Source organism: Nomia melanderi, chromosome 3 (assembly GCF_051020985.1).
Source record: "Nomia melanderi isolate GNS246 chromosome 3, iyNomMela1, whole genome shotgun sequence".
Lineage (NCBI taxonomy): Eukaryota > Metazoa > Arthropoda > Insecta > Hymenoptera > Halictidae > Nomia > Nomia melanderi.
Window position 1 is genome coordinate 8976717 of NC_135001.1, and position 16954 is coordinate 8993670.

The following is a 16954-nucleotide window of genomic DNA, read 5'->3' on the forward strand; positions in this document are numbered from 1 at the left end:
TATATGTAGATTTGTAAGTGATTAATGTACGAGTAATTATTTATTCGTTATTCGAATTTAGCTGTTATTAGTCAGTATTCTAGTGATCTTTTGATCGCACGATCTTTCGTTTCATATCTATTACTTGTATATTATCTATAGCGTGTCAAATAAACGTGTCGTAAATAATTTGATTTGGTTTCATCAACGCTAACGTTCATTATTTGCAAGGATATTTCCAAGCTGTATGCGTCATTGTAAACCCTAGTCAATTGTTAATGAGCTTCAAACCTTTGCGAGTTCCGAGCATTAATATTAAATGAAGTTTTTTCGCGAAATCGCCGATTCCTTCAACAAGCAGTAAAAAACTTGAATTTGTATTCTTTTTTTTCGTTGATGAGCTAGACACTTCTAAACCGCGCAAAAAAACCCTGTTATTAATCGATCAAATGAGAAATTTCAATAATTATTGGGTTGATGCGAAAATGTTGATGATTTTTGTACGTTTTTAAAAAAACAATTGTTTTTCTTCGAAACAAATAACATCTATTTTTAAACTATTATAATGTGTATAAAAGACACTTCTTTTTTCATTTTTATTTAGTTTCGGTTTAGTCAGCGACGAGTTGAAAATTCTTCTTTTTATTTCTTATAAAGGAAACTCAAAACATTTGCATCAACCCAATAATTTCACTACACATCGCATTTGATATTGTATTCTGACTTTTTTAAAATTAATTACAAGATGTTACTGTTTGAAATAGGTTTTATTTCTATGATATTCACGCGAGCCGCCATCTTGTCGCAGAAACTTCCCAAGAATCATGTTTTCCTTGTGACAAAGCAACTTCTTTGGCGCACTTGAGCAAACTGGCAGTCAATAATTTTAGTCGAATGAAGAACTAAGGTCTCTATTGATGATGAAGTATCGCGTTTAATAGTGTCAATTTTCAGGGAATAATTCTTTGTAGGTGAAAGATTTGGTGATTTTGTTGGCTACATCCGTGAAGAGTTCGGCCAATGAAGTTTCCAGTACAGGTGTTATTTCGTCTATTAGCAGCGCGCTGTTGTTGTTCAGTAGTTCGTTGCTGGCAGTACCTAATTTTAAAAATAAAAATTTTCAATCTTCAAATTTTGAAAAATATCAGTAGGCATTGACAAAGAAACTAGAATATTTGATACACGAAGTACAAGTTACAATTTCTCTCGATGAAAGTATTCAAATTCAAATCCATTTGACACTTTTTCCAATCAACACTGTTCATTTCTCGAAAATAAAAGTAGATTACCTAGAATCGAGTCCTCGCGAAACAAATTGCTCAGGTGCAAGTTCGATTTGCCGATTTTGATTTTGATCTTCATCTTCTCGAAGTTTAGATAGGTCTCGCCGCCTCTTAACACTTTGCGTGCTTTCAGTACAATATCGGAATCGTAGTCGGCTTAAAAGGTATGATACATTACGTGGATATCAGTTCGTAATACTACTAAACAATAAGTTATCCTTATCAGTCGCATAACTTTCGCGAACAATTTGTATATTTCTTATAAAATCTTACTGAACGTCCCCGAAAGATCTCCTTGGCCTGCCAACCGCAACAGAAGGATCCTCGCGTCTATCTGATATTTGCCCTGGAAGCTCAGTTTCTCAAAAGATACCTTGAACGTGAATTTCACGTTCTCCACGTCTGCTTCGAGATCACGCACTTTGAACGAAGAGGGTCCTGCCACCTAAATTCATAATATCTTTAATTAAGTTCATATTAATCGTTCAAAATACAATATACACCAATTAGATCTTTATTCTTTTAATTAGAACTTACTCATTTCTTTCTGCTGTTTTCAATCTAGATACCTAACAAATAGAATGAAATCTGTTACCCGGATCGAATCAAATTTCCATTTTCATTGTCATAGAAGTATAATGTCAAATGTTTTAAATTTATTTTATAAATTTACCCAATTGATTAGCTTGATCTATAATTAGCAAGTTTATATCACAGGAGTTTATCAAAAAACGCAAGTTCCACTTATTATTCAAGATCCTCGAGTGCATAACAATGTTTGATAAGTAGCAATTAAACAGAAACGATCGGGACAAGTCAATGATGAATGGAATATTCTGCCGTAATTTTACCTGCATATCCGTGAGATTTACATCAAGCCGTGCTCCAACCGGTCCTCTCGACAGTCGAATTTCCTTCAAATTCAAAGGTTCAATGGCGGGTGCCTCCAGTTCCGGGATCCCAGAGGCCAATTTGTCGCGAAGCTGATCGATGGACCTGACAATACATTTGTTGATGTCGGGATCGCTCTTTTTGCACGGTTTTATGTACGGAGCTGTAATTAATCACATATATAATTATAATTACAATTCTGTATTTGTCTGTAGCAGAAATTTTCGGAAAAGTTCTTTCTTACTCCCTAAAATCGAATATTTCTGACAATTAATGTTTCATATTTCTGACAAGGGAACCAAATAAAGTCCCCATGCACTGTTATTTAAATAATATTACATCGGGAAAAAATGGGACGATTTTTTAATCAAAGTATGTTTCATATTGTATTTCAAGAATCGCCAAAAAGTCGAGTTAATAAAAATTGATGTAATTTTTCTGCGTGGCCAACATGGTAAATAGACTGCGGATTTTTATGCATTTATGTGAAAATTAAAAGTACAAAATCGCACAGATTATACGCAATTCGAAAAAATATACAAAATATCCAAAGCATAGTTATTTTTATACTGTTTATTGGGAAAAATAATATTCTGTCATAACTCTGTTTTCCTAAATATATTCTTAAAAATTTGAATTTGTATACAGATCCGCAGTCCAATAATAAGTAACATCTCGTTAACCTTCCAAGTTGATTTGAAGGTTGCGATCTGTCGATACAAAGTACTGATTGGTCCTTGGATACATCCAGGGTGCAACGAATTTGCGGCCATGACTGAACCCCGAACGAACCCGAGGACACTGCAGTCACGTTTTCAAGTGTCAGTAGTAGACGGATTTTGTAATGCTCGATCGAAATGTATGTGACAGGAATCTGTTTCCCTCGTTACGCGAACGATATTGAAATAAAATTTCGAAAGCACCGTTTAACCCCTTGCCCTACAACAACGAGTGAGACTCGTGGTGAAGATTTTCGACATGATTCAACAAATATATATATTACTCTTACAAATATAAATATTATTTCCCTGTAATGAAATATTATACTTAAAAGCGAATATAGGCATAACATATGTTTAGAATTTTTCTCTTTTTCCAATAAATTATTAATGACAAAGTAGCCGTATCAATCAGAATTCAGAAAGAAATCATAGGCCAAGGGATTAATATCAATCTCTTGCAAGGATTGACAAAACCTTGAAGTTAATGCCGCAACCATTTGAATTGATAAAGAGCAAGGAAGAGACTTTCATGTTTTACTTCAATCGATGTTACAATATTTATATTGCCAATATTTTCGTATTTCAGACTAGCCAATATTACAATATTTGCATTACCAGTATTTTCATACTTTACATTAACAAATACTAGAAAACTAGGATAATGTAAAAATCGTTAACAATGCAGAATGGAAATTAAGGATATATTTTTTAATTGAAAAATATATATCGTTCTGCAAAGTGTAAAGCAATCACTGCGCTTTTTAGATACTCACGCAACAATGCGGAAACCGCGGAGAACACAGCCGCCGTCAAGCTAGAAAGAAGCATAAAAATGAATGGTACGTCCGTTTACTCGCTCATTAACTAATTTCTAACTTTGTAACCGGCCGGCAACGCTTATCGTTAGTCAATATCCGCGGTTGATGTTTTCACGATCAGCTGACAATCAGGTTCCTCAACTCATTCAACCATCGCCGTGACACTGAGGCAGATGCTAAATCGATGCACCTCGCTGATGGTGGAAATATTAACAACACATTAAATATTTGTTTGAATACATTAGGAATTCATGGTGAGATCATCGTGCACGATTACAAAACGTCTTCGCATGTTCCCGGATGTGAAAAGATTACTCGGAGAATCAAGGATAATTTCTAAATTCTCAAATTTCGGAAAATCACTGAACCAGAAAAAGAATCAAGAATCAGTTGTAAACATTGCGAGGCAGTTGTTAAGGCAAGTGTTTCGAAGCAAAGGCCAGTGAATGAAAGAATGATCCTTACTCATGAATGGCAGTGTGCTTAGTGATTGCGTATTTGTGGAACTCTTTATACGAATAGTGCCAAGGTTGATTGTAAACACTGGAACACATGCGATCCTTTTGCATAATGCATACCGCGGTGGTCACGGTGGTGGTATTTGCAATTGCGAACGCACTGAGGCTTAAATTTATAAAACATCGCATTGTCATACACACGATACATTTGCATCGTATATTCTTGCGCGACAAGTGGCAAAAACTTGTACTGTTAACCTATGCGACACTAGAAAATGTTGCGACTGAAGTGTATTATTGCACCACCGATGCATTCTCCAGCTACAACACATTTGTCTTCCGTGTCTCACAGTCATCCGTGATCATATTTTCGAGTGCTTATTATTTCGATTTCAAGGAAACGTTTACATTCCGGTTCTGCGAATGAATATTAATTCGAGATGCTAATGACTAATTAAGATTTGCAAATGGTTATTTTTTACGGATATGATACAAGTGGTTCTCTTCGAATGCCATTTGTCGTGAGACGTGTAAGTCAACCCTTGACTAATTTCGCTAAGAAATTATAATTTCGATCGTATAAAACTCAAATATCTCGATTGAAAAATCGTTTATCATTCTATAACGAACGTTTCCAGAGATATCCAAATAAAAAGAAAAAACACATGTGTTCTCAACTATAACAGCTAAGCATTTCACAGTATAATACATCGTAGCACTGCCAATCAACGTCACTCTTATACCAAAATATTCAATATTCCAGCTATACACAACGCACTATCAACTTTCCCTCGAAGCATTCGATTCTCCAACTAAAGACCACCAATGATCATAAAAACCACCGATGTCAATGCTCTCGCCAGAAAATCATCGGCGAGTGCACTATAAAATATAAACTTCTCATTTGTAATTCAATTAACCATTTTCTTAACAAAATATACTGCTTATTTTCACGAAATCTTCTTGTGTGACTAATTAGTTATCGAGAAACGTGAATTAACATGAAACATCCGCGGTTTGTGGATCACTACAAGAAGAAGATCTCTGTCGTACCATACGCGAGCAAGAAGAGCGTACATCGCGGCTGGTCCGGAGGTTCTTGGCGACTAGCCGTCAGAAAGACGGGGATGATATGTTAACCCGCAATCCCCCAAGCAGTGCAGTAGGCATTGCTTTATCGCATTCGGCATGTTGATTACCTCGTGCCACTTGTCGGTCATTGGTCCAGCCCCGGGTCGCTAGTGACTCGCTAGGCGAAGTTGACGGGCGGCATGGAGAACGGTGTAACTCGCGGATCGCCATCGAATCAGTTGCGTTTCGCTGCGTTTCACTCACCTTCCCTGGAAATCTACATTCCTCAATTTAGGCAAGTACTCCGTTGACATTTTGGGAACCCGCGAGTGGAGTGTACACACTATTTGATTAGCGTACACACTAAATGATTAATTCGTGATTTCTGTTTTTTTTATAATTATTGGAAAGATACAGTTGCTTATACGAGGAATTGTTCAACGGGATGATATACTATCTTAATATGGTAACAGTTTGAAATTAGATTGGAAGTTAAATTATGTTTGATTTTTCTAGTTGATCGTAAAGTCGATACCAACTAGAAACTTCTTGATGTAACAAGTATCGATTATTGTTTTATTTGTTATCTACCTTGTCTCTTGTTTCGTTGTAGGAATTAAAGAGGAATTTATTTGATTAAGGGAGTGGTTAAGAGAATTGATTACGTTAAGCATAACGTGGGTATTTTATCAGTGTCCTGTGGAAAACGACTTTGATTCTGGGAAGTGTACGTTCCATCAAGGAATTAAAATAATTTGAATATCTTAACGGACTTTTATAGGTAACTTTAGAGGGGATAAGTGAATGGTAAAATAACCATTTATTAGTGAAGAAAAACTCGATGATGCAACAAGGTCTGCTTCTTAATGTGCGCATTCGTTTTCTACGTGAAATCGATGAAAATCGAAATCGATACATTCGTTGATATCACCTTGGAACATGCAAATATCAAACGTGTAATAAATGTGAATTAATTTTTATTGATTACTAATTCATTAATAATTGGAAATATTAATAATTCCTGTCACAAGGTAGTCTCCATCAAACAATCTGAAAATAAATACAAGCAATTATTTTAATTTTCTGCATTACCTGCCTGTTATTAGTCATCAACGACATAATCTAGTTTCGCAGAAATGAATTGCATAATTAATCAACTAGTAACGTTCTGTTCACATTACAACCTAAGATGTCGTCCGAAATTTGTCGATTTGCAATGTAAAGTTGCAATTGATATTACAAATTGATATTACAAAATAAATCAGAAAAATGTTGTATCTCTGATAGAACGTCCTTGATCGCTGGCGACGCGACATTAAATGAATCCGCGGAGTTAATGTCACCGTTACCATTTCTACTTTGTGTCATTTAAACGAACGTTGGTCTTGGCACCGTGTCGCCGACGGATTTATACAAAAGTCAAGTGAACTATGAACGGAGGGAACAAGTTTCAGGAAAACCGTGAAATGGCATCATGACTTTCAGTCACTGTGCTTGGAGATGGTATTTCAAGATATAAGGATGCAGCTGTGACATTTTCGTCGATTCTTTGTGAATAAGGTAAATTAGAAAGTGTATGATAATACATGGATTGTTAAATATGCATCAAATTTGTAGAGAGAATATATTTCATTGTAAAATTTATTCTACTTTAAAAGCCTGTAAGAAACTTTTAAAGGATTTCAAACCTTCGAAAATTCTGAGGATCTTCTATTTGGATTATGCGTACTTATTTAGTTAATGACAGTATTCTAATTAAAATGATGCTTTAAAGTATTTTTAGGACACAAAGAGATAACTTTTAAAATCCACGCAAGTCCTCTAATCTTTCTTGTGGTTCTCTGAAAATATTTTTGTCATCTTAAGATTTGCAATAGCTTCTGACTCTACATAAATTTTATAATAGTTTCTGTTTAGTTTTAGTTAGGTCTGTTAATCTATAGATCTATAGATCTCCATTGAATTATTACCATTGTTCACTGAGTACATTTACACACCTTTGTCAAGCAATTGCTTTATATTTTGTCTGCATTGTCTCCCACAAAACAATGTTTTACCGTTTTCTTAGTCAGTTTCCCAAGAAACAGTGAGTTTAGTATTGAATACGAATATTTGCACCGTGGTAGCGCTGTCAAGTTTATGGCTAATGTTGATCTCTGCACATTTCAAGAACAGAAAGCATGGTTGCCCGGCTCTGCTCGGAGAAAGCAGCGAAAAATGATGTACGTTGCGAAAGAACGACAGCTAATTCTCATGATCTACGAAGCCAGCATTCCTCCCCTCACTCCATCGAGGATTCGGTGCGGGCAAAAACTTGCCCGCGCCAATTTCCATGATTTTTACGATACCGTTAAAGTACAGCGAAAGTTGTAAAATGCAGGACCGAACGACAAACCGATCGAAAACCCTACGATCCGTAATAAAATACGCCACGGAGCCTAGTTAACGGTTCAACTTCGACGAGTTAAATCGTCGAGAGATGTTGCAACGGCAACGTCACACTCTTACTGTCATTTCTTTGGCTGAACAATTTATTGAATGAAACGGAAGGCAACATAACAAGATCATTAAGTTCTTTTTTAGTAATTAATCACGAAGAACATCAGAAGGTAGTTTTTCCAGTAGTCGGAAAATATTCAAAATATCTTACTTGTCTGATCCTGAATGTGTAAACGAAGCTGCTTCTTAAAATATTCAAAGATTATTTATTTTTGAATGAAAACGAAAACATTATAAATCACGTTTTTCATTGCGAAGATTCAGGATCAAAGAATTCAAGATGGCGGTTAAGTCGAGAGTTGCATGGAGGACAAATAAGGTTATCCGAAGCGTTCTATGGAAGTGTCTCGAGGTTTAAACTTTCTAGGGAAAAACAACAATGGCAAGTCTTTCTTGTTTTCTTTTCAATAGTATTACATGCTGTTTATTTGCGTGTGAGAAAAGCTGTATAACATTCTAGATGAAATTTAAGCCTGTTTGATTTTAAATACAAAATTCACTCTTTGTCTCCTAAATTGTGACACGACAGTCGGGCTGTTAAAAATATTTGTTAACGATTAACGGAGGAAAAATTAAGAACCTGTTCCACACTTCTCAAAGGGGAATTTCAAAAACAAAAACGCTGCAAAAGTTGACCTTGCCTCTCACTGGCCTGATTTGTAGAAAATATAGAGCGACCGGAATGACGTCGGTTGCGTCGGAGAGCTCGTCTGTTTTCGGAATGGAAGAGCAGGATTCTGCGCATTTCGCAGACGAAAACTTCCAAGATGACGAAAGCAAACGTTATTCGATTATTTTCGAATGGCGTTGAAGGGACAGAAAATAAAATGGGCTTGAAAAAGTGATATCGGCAGTTACATAAGAAATTAAAAAATAGAGATATAATCTACATTAAATCCTATTTCATTTTAATTAAGGAAATCAGTCCTACACTAGTTTTCATTAAACACGATTCTTTACGTACAAGAAGACCTTCCCTTGATCACGATAAGATCGGAAGAAAAAGCAGGAAATCCATTTCGTATGCATCAATAATATCGGTGCATGGTGAGATAAAAAATGAAACAATCAATGTCCCTCCTATGTATACATGCTTTAATATATGAAGATGTTAATGATTCAATTTTAGATAATAGCGAATCTCTCTCGCGAATTTATAAATTTGTAAATTTGTAAATTTGTAAATTTGTGTATTTGTAAAGCTCATTTAATTTCAGACTCGGAGACAGATAACCGAGAAATTAACTATTAACTGTTTCTCATCAACCATATAATCTGAAAAAAAGCAAAGTATTTTTAAAGCGGAACACATTCAAAGTTCTATCTGAGCTGTCGAACCACTTAGAATGTTTCATTCGAAATGTTATAATTATATAGCTATGTATATTTATGTAAATGCAGATTCCCATGAGCCAGTTGACGGAACCAGTCACCTAATCAACGAAGCAACGAAGGTATTTACCAGAAAATCATCCCAATCAATTTCCATCATTTCTATTTGTCGACATCAGACTAGATTTATGACACCTCCAGAATATCGATATAATGAACCTGTGCTGAAGAAAACTGATATTCAAAATGTTGAGAGGATTGATCCTCCTTGTTGAAAAACATAATTAAGTTTACTTCGCTGCAGAGAAGTGTTGAACAAACACAAGTTCAATCGATGTGACATATTAAATAATTGCTATGACACTGCTAACTTCGTTAGACATTAATGACGAGGGTAGGGAGGACACTCTCTTGGGAGGAAGAAACCCAGCTTACGATCACGGCCATGGACTCAAGTGATTCAGAATTGTTCACGATGCAACGCGGTGTTATCCTCAAAGCTATATATACAAGACTGTGAGATGACAAAAGATCAGTGCCGATCTCGTGCAGGAGGACGGACGTTTCCTCGTAAGATCCTCGGAAAAACGAGTCGCCTTGTTAGACAGTGCTAGCCGATTATGTTTGTCAAAGTGCTGCTGATCTTCGCGGCTGTCGCGGGCTTCGTGACAGCTGAAGTTCGTAAGTACCAATTAACTGAAGTCGAAAAAATTATTAACCCTTTGAGGACGATATTGTCGTATTGGCGACATTAAGTTTCATGAGCAGAATGTAAAGTTGTAAAAAAATAATTGAATTATTTTTCGTTTCTAATACTTGATGGTCTGATATGTAATTTTTTCTTTTGAAAATAAGGGATATAATTACAACGTAGTTAAAATAATTAGGAATTAAGAATGAAACTAAACACCTGTCTCCTCCAAAAGATTAATTCTAGAGGCAAAAGATAATTGTTGCCAGAAGAACCAGTTGGCAGATCATTAAATATTCTTGCACAGCTAAGTAATGTATATGATGAACAAAGGTGGACTTAGATTTATCGACCATAGCGATTATTATTCGTGGCAGTAGTAAAGAAATAAAATACTACTGAGGGAGGGTAAAGCGTTTATGTTTATAAGAGGATGAGCTTTTAACTTCCATCAAATACAATACTTCATTATTGTATGCGATGCTCTGTAAGAAGGTTGTATTTAACTGTCGATACTTCAGCTTCATTGGTGATTGACAATTCAAGTTTTATCTGTTCAAAAGTATCATTTTAAATAAAACAATCCGGATGCAAGTACTTAAGAAACGGTAATCAAAACTTAAAATAAACGAAACAATTACTTACGTTCTATCCTTTCCAAGTGCTCTTCTTCATGTCAGTCACTAGTCGTCTAATTCCTTGATTATGTAACGCAAAGAGTGAACTTTAAACATATATAGATTACGCGTACGCGTTTATCATGTCCATTAAGCTGAAGAAAACAAAACAGGTTTATATTATAAATTACCGTTCTTGTTCACTCTCGGATGACACATACCTAATTGTCTCTAAGAATGTTTCGTTCACATTACATTCTGCTTCTTCTTCTAGATCGCTTTTCCTTTTCCCTAAGACATAATTTTCAGAGAGCGAAGTTAAATTTAAACTGCAGATTATGAAAATTTTACTCATAAACAATCCAGCATTGTCTTTTTATACTATTACTGCTGCGTACATAAGAAAGCTATACTATTCCCAACATTTCACTGTTCTCTTTCGCACATATTTACTACTAACTTCTGCTTCTTCCGCGTACACGCTTTACGTTGTAATACTTGTCATTTTGTAATCATTCTCGTTACAATAAACGTCAAGTGAGGTTTACAAGAGTAAAAAGAAATATCTCTGTCCTGATATTATATTATTGGTTTCCAGCTTCGTACATTCAAATCTGTGGAGCCAAGAACCCGAATCTCGATCAGTGCGTAATCAACAGCGTGAACGCACTGGCGAAGGTGCTAGAGTCCGGCATCCCGGAGTTGGGCGTTCCGGCCTCGAATCCGTTCGTGCTTGAGGAGTTAACGCTCGCCGACTTGCCGAATTTTAAAGCAATCGGACATAACGTGAAGGTTTATGGGCTTCCGACCTATAATATCGAGTCCCTTCACCTGAATCTGGACGAAAAATTCATCACCATGAAGCTCCTATTCAAGGACATCCATATGGTGGCTGACTACGACCTCAACGCTAAGATCTTGATACCGATCAGCGGAAAAGGACCGATCTCTATGAACGCACGTAAGTCTAATAGAGAAATCTCATGATTTTTGTAGTTATTTCAGGCTGCAGGGAGTAAACCGTGTCCAATAGGAACGTTCAAAAGTTTCGCTGCAAAGATGCACTGATACCGGTGTGTACATAGAAATGATTGCAATTAATGATCATGTTTTTAATTGATCAGTTGGGTAATTAAAGACTCCAAGGTACAGTTGAGAGATGATTCGACGTCCAGCGAAACGGCAAGGGAAAAGAGGTGCCTTTCTAGTTTACAGTTTTATAGTTTTGATTGGTTACGTGTAAACGTATTGGCGAATAGTAAATTAGCAATTGAAAATACTCATACTCTCATATATTACTGGGAATTGGTCGTGGTGAAGTATTAATAAGTAAGAATGGTATAGAATTCTAGTTCCTACAGTGAGAAGTAAGATAGAAGAAGCTAAATTAATGGAGTTTGCAAGTTCAGCTTGCAATTTGATAACAGATGGGACGACTGTCTTTAAAAGTAGATAATAACTGACCTATAAAGGTTATTTCTCTCTTCGAGACAGTTTATTATAAAATAATTACTTCCTGTTTATTTGAGGCACACAAAGAATCGATAGAAGTAATGTTAACCCTTTGCACTCGAAAGTTTGTCGCCAGAAATATTCATGACATTCTTTAAGATTAAGTAATAAGAAAACATATATAAATCAACAAACAAAGCTATTTCATCCCAATATTTTCCATACTGCATTATTTGTAGCTTAACATTATATACAAAACTTTATAATTTCGCGAAGCGTTAATATTTTCCAATTTCGTCCATTGCAGAGGATGTCGTAGCGAGAGTGAAAATGTCTTTCAAGTTAGTCCAACGGGGCAGCAAGCGCTATATGTATTTCAACTCGATGCAGATGAAATTGGACGCGAAAGATTTCGACTTGAAGTTCGAATCGGACCACCTTGACAAAACGTTGCAAGATGCGTTCATGCAGGCGTTGGGCAGCAGTCACCAGGAAGTACTCGAATTCAGCATGCCATACATCGAAAAGGCGATTTCGGAGAAATGTCTCGATCTGGCCAACAAGATCTGCAAACGCTACAGTTACGAAGAATTTTTCCCCGATCGGGAATAATCGAGAACTATTGTCGAAATGTATTAAAAGAAACGCCGCAAATTGGTCCAATACGAATTCATTTTTAGAAGAATAATTAAGAGATTTTTCGTGGATTTCCTGCAGAAACTTTTAAATATTGAGATTATGTCGAATAAAAATGAAGAACAGTCGCAGTCGCCATTTTTCTTTCAATCTTCAAGATTTCTCTATTTCTATCCCATTGATTTAATCGAGGATGATTAATTTATCAAAACGAAAATCAGAATTTGTAACAACTTTTTGAATCTTCTTTTGTGATGCAAACAATACACCGACGTCAATTTGTTGAGAGTGTTTTATTACATAGGAAATATACGTTGCATGGATACTACAACTTAACTTGTGTTCCCTTCTTATACCTTCAAACATTGCTGACAAAGAAAACAGATCTCAGAACACTCTTTCAAAACGATCATCACACATGTTACGACGAAGGAAAAAGAAAACGTGTCCCGAGCGTGGAACGATTTTATTTAAAAATGTGAAACTTCCTTTCTCCACAAGACTTCTCAACATATAATACATATTTTACAATGTTAATGTGTCAGAAAACAATGAGCATTAGTTTCTACGTGACGTGTGCCAAGTTTTCGAACAGTGCGGTAAGTCGCGGAATCAACGATCAGTACTATATTTAATCTTCTCAGCTGAGTATGTTCTTGAAAAATATTCTTTTACTATACTGGAAACAGCGTTTCGTAGGTGAACTGCGTGAGAATGCTATTTGCAATCTTCTGGAAGGTGTCAGAAATAGCACTCTCGAGGGATGGCTCCAGTTCCTTGATGAATGCATCGAAATTGCTGTTGATCACGCCATTGATTGCATCGCCAAGTGCACGATCACCACCGAACAGATTATCCAGTCTCAGTTCTCCACGGCCAACGTAGATCTTCGTCTTAAAATCGACTATTTTTACATAAGTTTGGCCGTCGTTGCCTTTAGTCGTTGCCGCCTGCAGCTTGATCTGTCCCTTGCAGTCCGTGAAGTTCCCGTTCATAGGTCCTGACCCCTGGATCCTCAAGAGAATCACTTTGCCGTCGATATCGTAATCACCGTGCAAGGAAAGATCCGGAAAATCCAGTTCGACTACAAAACGCAACGTGTCGATATTGGCTCTGTTGAACACAAAAGAAATAGTAAATAACTTGAACTGGAGAAATGGACATCTAACGGTTAGAGTGTTAACATTTATCTGATGAAAATTGAAACATGTTTTTACCTATATTACATTGATCTGTGCACAGTGTATTTTACAGTTTTAATTTTGCAAACGACAATTTCATTCGCTAGTTATGTACACGTGAACTAAGTTAACTTTTAATCGGCATTTCTTTACAAAACAAGCACTCTAATACGATGTCGTTATTCTTAATTTACTCGTGATTTTAATACTCTATTCCGTTACTCTTCAACTTTCAGCTGAATTTTCGTTATTCCCGAATTTTTCTTTCAATTTTCGTTATTCTTCAATTTTTATTAAAAGTTTCGTTATTCTTGAATCCGCCTTAATCTGATTTATACCACGAATTCTGGACCACCCTGTATACAAGCTATCTCATATCCCGCAAGGTCCCCAAGCTTGTTTCTGCCCACTATACTAGTCACCCTGGCATTTTAAGTTAAGTTCAAGTCCACGAGAATTGACGGAAACAATTTGAACCGTGTAAATTGTCTAATGGGCGTGCGGCATGAAATTTGACGTTTCCGTTCAGCAAGTTTACGGGGCCACGGTTTTCGTAATACGCGTGACACGCGTGGCATCTCCTGTTTAAAGAGTTCGTGTCACGGCCATTACTTCTCGTGCTCGAGGAATACTAAAAAGGAGCTAGCTACTATGGCCAGCTTTACAAATGCTGCGTCGTTCGTTCACTTCCGCGCAAAATTAATTTATCACTTATTTCTTGTTAATTGCAACAACCTTTTTATACGCCCAGGAGACTATGCACTAAGTGTTTATATTCATTCTAATCTTTACGACATCATAATTCGAAGGAGGATGAATAATTAATGCTTAATTTATTCGATCATGCTGCATTAATCCGTTAATTAGCATCTACTAATTATCCCCTCATCTTAAGGCGAGCCACTTATTGGGGGTATCGTTAACGTCGTTTCTTCATTAACGCGACATTTTGGTGAACTAAGTTTCGTTTCACACGACAAGAAAACAACTTCTTTAGAACAGTTTCCGATTTCCCATAAATAAGAATGACTTGAACATTACAGCTTCCATCCAAATGTAAATTAGGAACATATAATAGATATAAAACGGGATTACATTAAGCGGTAATCCATTATACAACCTGGATTCACTTTTAATAGTACTCGGATAGTGCAATCATTCTTTTATCAAGGTATACTAAACGCATCGTTATTAGAAACGAAAGAAAACAATTACAACGTGCGATGTAGACATGACAATATTCATTCTGAAGCTTACTGTTTCGATTTCAGTTTTATTAACGTAAACTCTTCCACTTGCTGCCTAGCTCAAATTGAATTGAAAAGAACGAATTTCAGTTTCAGGAAGATCACAGAACCGATAAGCGTGTGAACAATGCGCAATTTTCAGTTTTGCGGAAGCAATGGATTAAAGGAAATCTATGGTAAAGATCGTGCACGCCAGGTACGGATGTAAACTATGTACGAACTCGAATGCGTATCCTTTAGATTAATAGTAACCCCTTGCCATACAATATCGTATCAGACTCGACGCGAGAATTTCAAATAAAATTTAACAAATATAAATATCATTGAATGTTGTTGGGTTCAAATGAAATATTATTCTCCTATTGTCGATTATTATGCTTTACAGTAAACGTACACATAGAAAAAGCCTAGAATTCTTCTCTTTTCTCTTTGGTGTGTCTAATTTTCTTTAAATCTTTAAATTATTAATCGTAAAATATAAGAAGTCGTCAAAGTATCAGGGTGTTTGAGCCTGAATAAGAATAATTCTTAGTGAACACTGCTTACACCCGGAAACTTTCGATACTTCTCATAGTATCCTGGTCGTGGAAGCCTCAAACGAATCAAATCGCAAAATAGTTGTATCGATTATGATTAAAGAAGAACTCATGGGACAAGGGGATGACTATAAGTATGTAATTCTATGATAGATGGTGTTTCCTAATGCTACAAAACTTACTTTATTTTCGTGACTGTAAAATTGCTGGCTCCATGGACGATGAGATTCCTCAGCTTCAGTTTTATAGTGTTCCCCGGTGCGGCGACCAATTCATTCAGTAGCAATGGCTCCAGAGAAGGGATATTGTACTCCGGAAGTCCAGCTATTAAGTACGGCTTGACGTTTTCTACGCTCGCCTTGATGCAATCGCCCAAATTTGGTTCGTTTTTCTTGCAAACGTGAATAAAGTCGGCTGCGCACAATCATTTTTAATAATTACTATTGTAAAGTGAAATGGAATGGTTGTACTTACTATAGACAAAGATCATGCTACTGTACTATTTATTAGTGACATCATCGGTGTGATAGCAATCAAATTGAAGCATCAGACTGAGTTTAACCTTTCAATTATTTCAATTACTCACTAAATTTTTATTTCTAAAATTTTTGAAATTTTAATTATTACCCTAATATTTTAAGCAGTATATGTTTGTTGCAGTAAGACACTATTGGTGATTTTGGTGAACAAAATCAGCATTGACAATAGATTATTCCAAAGAAAACCTTTTTCATTGTTCATCCTCAATAAAGCCTCCGTTCAGACAATAAATTTACATAAACTATTCCAGATGCAATCTCGAATTTCTTATCAGCAACTAAGGCAACAATAAGGTTCATTGAGCTCACGTAGAAAACCAATTAGTCTTTACATGTCTCCACCGCTGATCAGTATTCACAATAAACCCGCATTACAATCTCTTTGAAGGCTACCATACACCCTAAAAACTTAGCAAAAGTCACCCACAATTCACCGTTAAAGTAAACTACCAATTAAACGAACTCCATAAAAAGACGAATTAACGATCACACAGAGTAACAGACATAACGCTCAACGCCCACCGAACCAAAGAATACCATAAACCATTGTCATAAATTTGAAATAATTCCACTTACGCAGTTCCCGCGCCAGCGTGGCGGCAAAGATGGTAGCAAACACTAGTGTCGCCACGATCCTCTTCATTTTCCTTCTTCTGGAAAAACAATCCCGCCGGAAATACAAGGAAAATTGAGGATATTGGAAGCAAACAGAGAATATTCGAATATCAAAATAATCCGTTCGCAAGATCCAATATAATCAAAGACGAAATCAAAGTATAAAGAATCCTCACTTGAAAGTTGAAATAACCAAAGACGAAGCTCGATATAATTGCCAGGGTTGTTTCGTTGTTGTATGGTGTCCGGTGTAGAAGTGAATAGACTAGTGGCCAGCCCCAAGTCCTTATAGATGTTCCTTGCATCCCCTCTCTGATCTGGTGTGTCATTGTTGTCCGACGAGAAGGCCTGATCTCTGGAGTGTCCAGATCACTGTAGACTGGACGA

At 36.3% G+C, this 16954-nt stretch overlaps 3 protein-coding genes across 5 annotated transcripts; 1 reads left to right on the forward strand and 2 right to left on the reverse strand.

Annotated features, from left to right (window-relative positions):
- Positions 1-154: 154 nt before the first annotated feature.
- On the reverse strand, positions 155-4384 carry LOC116431188 (protein takeout). Of its 2 annotated transcripts, XM_076366385.1 has the most exons (6): positions 4159-4384; positions 3649-3887; positions 2114-2316; positions 1536-1707; positions 1269-1418; positions 155-1077 (listed from the first exon to the last, which is right to left on the reverse strand). In XM_076366385.1, exons 2-6 carry the CDS (start codon positions 3701-3703, stop codon positions 923-925), a joined length of 735 nt encoding a protein of 244 aa, XP_076222500.1. In that variant the 5' UTR covers positions 3704-3887; positions 4159-4384; the 3' UTR covers positions 155-922. The 2 variants fall into 2 exon arrangements, with proteins under 2 accessions (XP_076222500.1, XP_031842125.2); XM_031986265.2 differs by lacking the exon at positions 4159-4384 and having other exon boundaries at positions 3649-4148.
- A 5166-nt stretch (positions 4385-9550) lies between these two features.
- Positions 9551-12785, forward strand: LOC116431228 (uncharacterized). The gene is made up of 3 exons (XM_031986356.2): positions 9551-9734; positions 10960-11322; positions 12121-12785. Exons 1-3 carry the CDS (start codon positions 9674-9676, stop codon positions 12423-12425), a joined length of 729 nt encoding a protein of 242 aa, XP_031842216.1. The 5' UTR covers positions 9551-9673; the 3' UTR covers positions 12426-12785.
- Positions 12786-12900: 115 nt separating this feature from the next.
- LOC116431221 (Juvenile hormone binding protein 3) lies at positions 12901-16903 on the reverse strand. Of its 2 annotated transcripts, none has more exons than XM_031986334.2 (4): positions 16744-16903; positions 16529-16605; positions 15596-15827; positions 12901-13562 (listed from the first exon to the last, which is right to left on the reverse strand). In XM_031986334.2, exons 2-4 carry the CDS (start codon positions 16593-16595, stop codon positions 13124-13126), a joined length of 738 nt encoding a protein of 245 aa, XP_031842194.1. In that variant the 5' UTR covers positions 16596-16605; positions 16744-16903; the 3' UTR covers positions 12901-13123. The 2 variants fall into 2 exon arrangements, with proteins under 2 accessions (XP_031842194.1, XP_031842205.1); XM_031986345.2 differs by having other exon boundaries at positions 16529-16602; positions 16744-16840.
- Between the last annotated feature and the right edge of the window lie 51 nt (positions 16904-16954).

Excerpts from the sequence above, each read along its gene's own strand:
- LOC116431188 (XM_076366385.1), bottom strand. The coding sequence starts at position 3,703 with ATGCTTCTTTCTAGCTTGACGGCGGCTGTGTTCTCCGCGGTTTCCGCA. Across the intron at positions 1,419-1,535 it reads AGATCTTTCGGGGACGTTCA|CCGACTACGATTCCGATATT; the intron begins GTAAGATTTTAT and ends ATACCTTTTAAG. Across the intron at positions 1,078-1,268 it reads TCGCGAGGACTCGATTCTAG|GTACTGCCAGCAACGAACTA; the intron begins GTAATCTACTTT and ends TTTTAAAATTAG.
- LOC116431228 (XM_031986356.2), top strand. The coding sequence starts at position 9,674 with ATGTTTGTCAAAGTGCTGCTGATCTTCGCGGCTGTCGCGGGCTTCGTG. Across the intron at positions 9,735-10,959 it reads CTTCGTGACAGCTGAAGTTC|CTTCGTACATTCAAATCTGT; the intron begins GTAAGTACCAAT and ends ATTGGTTTCCAG. Across the intron at positions 11,323-12,120 it reads ACCGATCTCTATGAACGCAC|AGGATGTCGTAGCGAGAGTG; the intron begins GTAAGTCTAATA and ends CGTCCATTGCAG.
- LOC116431221 (XM_031986334.2), bottom strand. The coding sequence starts at position 16,595 with ATGAAGAGGATCGTGGCGACACTAGTGTTTGCTACCATCTTTGCCGCC. Across the intron at positions 15,828-16,528 it reads CACGCTGGCGCGGGAACTGC|CCGACTTTATTCACGTTTGC; the intron begins GTAAGTGGAATT and ends GATTGTGCGCAG. Across the intron at positions 13,563-15,595 it reads TTTACAGTCACGAAAATAAA|AGCCAATATCGACACGTTGC; the intron begins GTAAGTTTTGTA and ends TGTGTTCAACAG.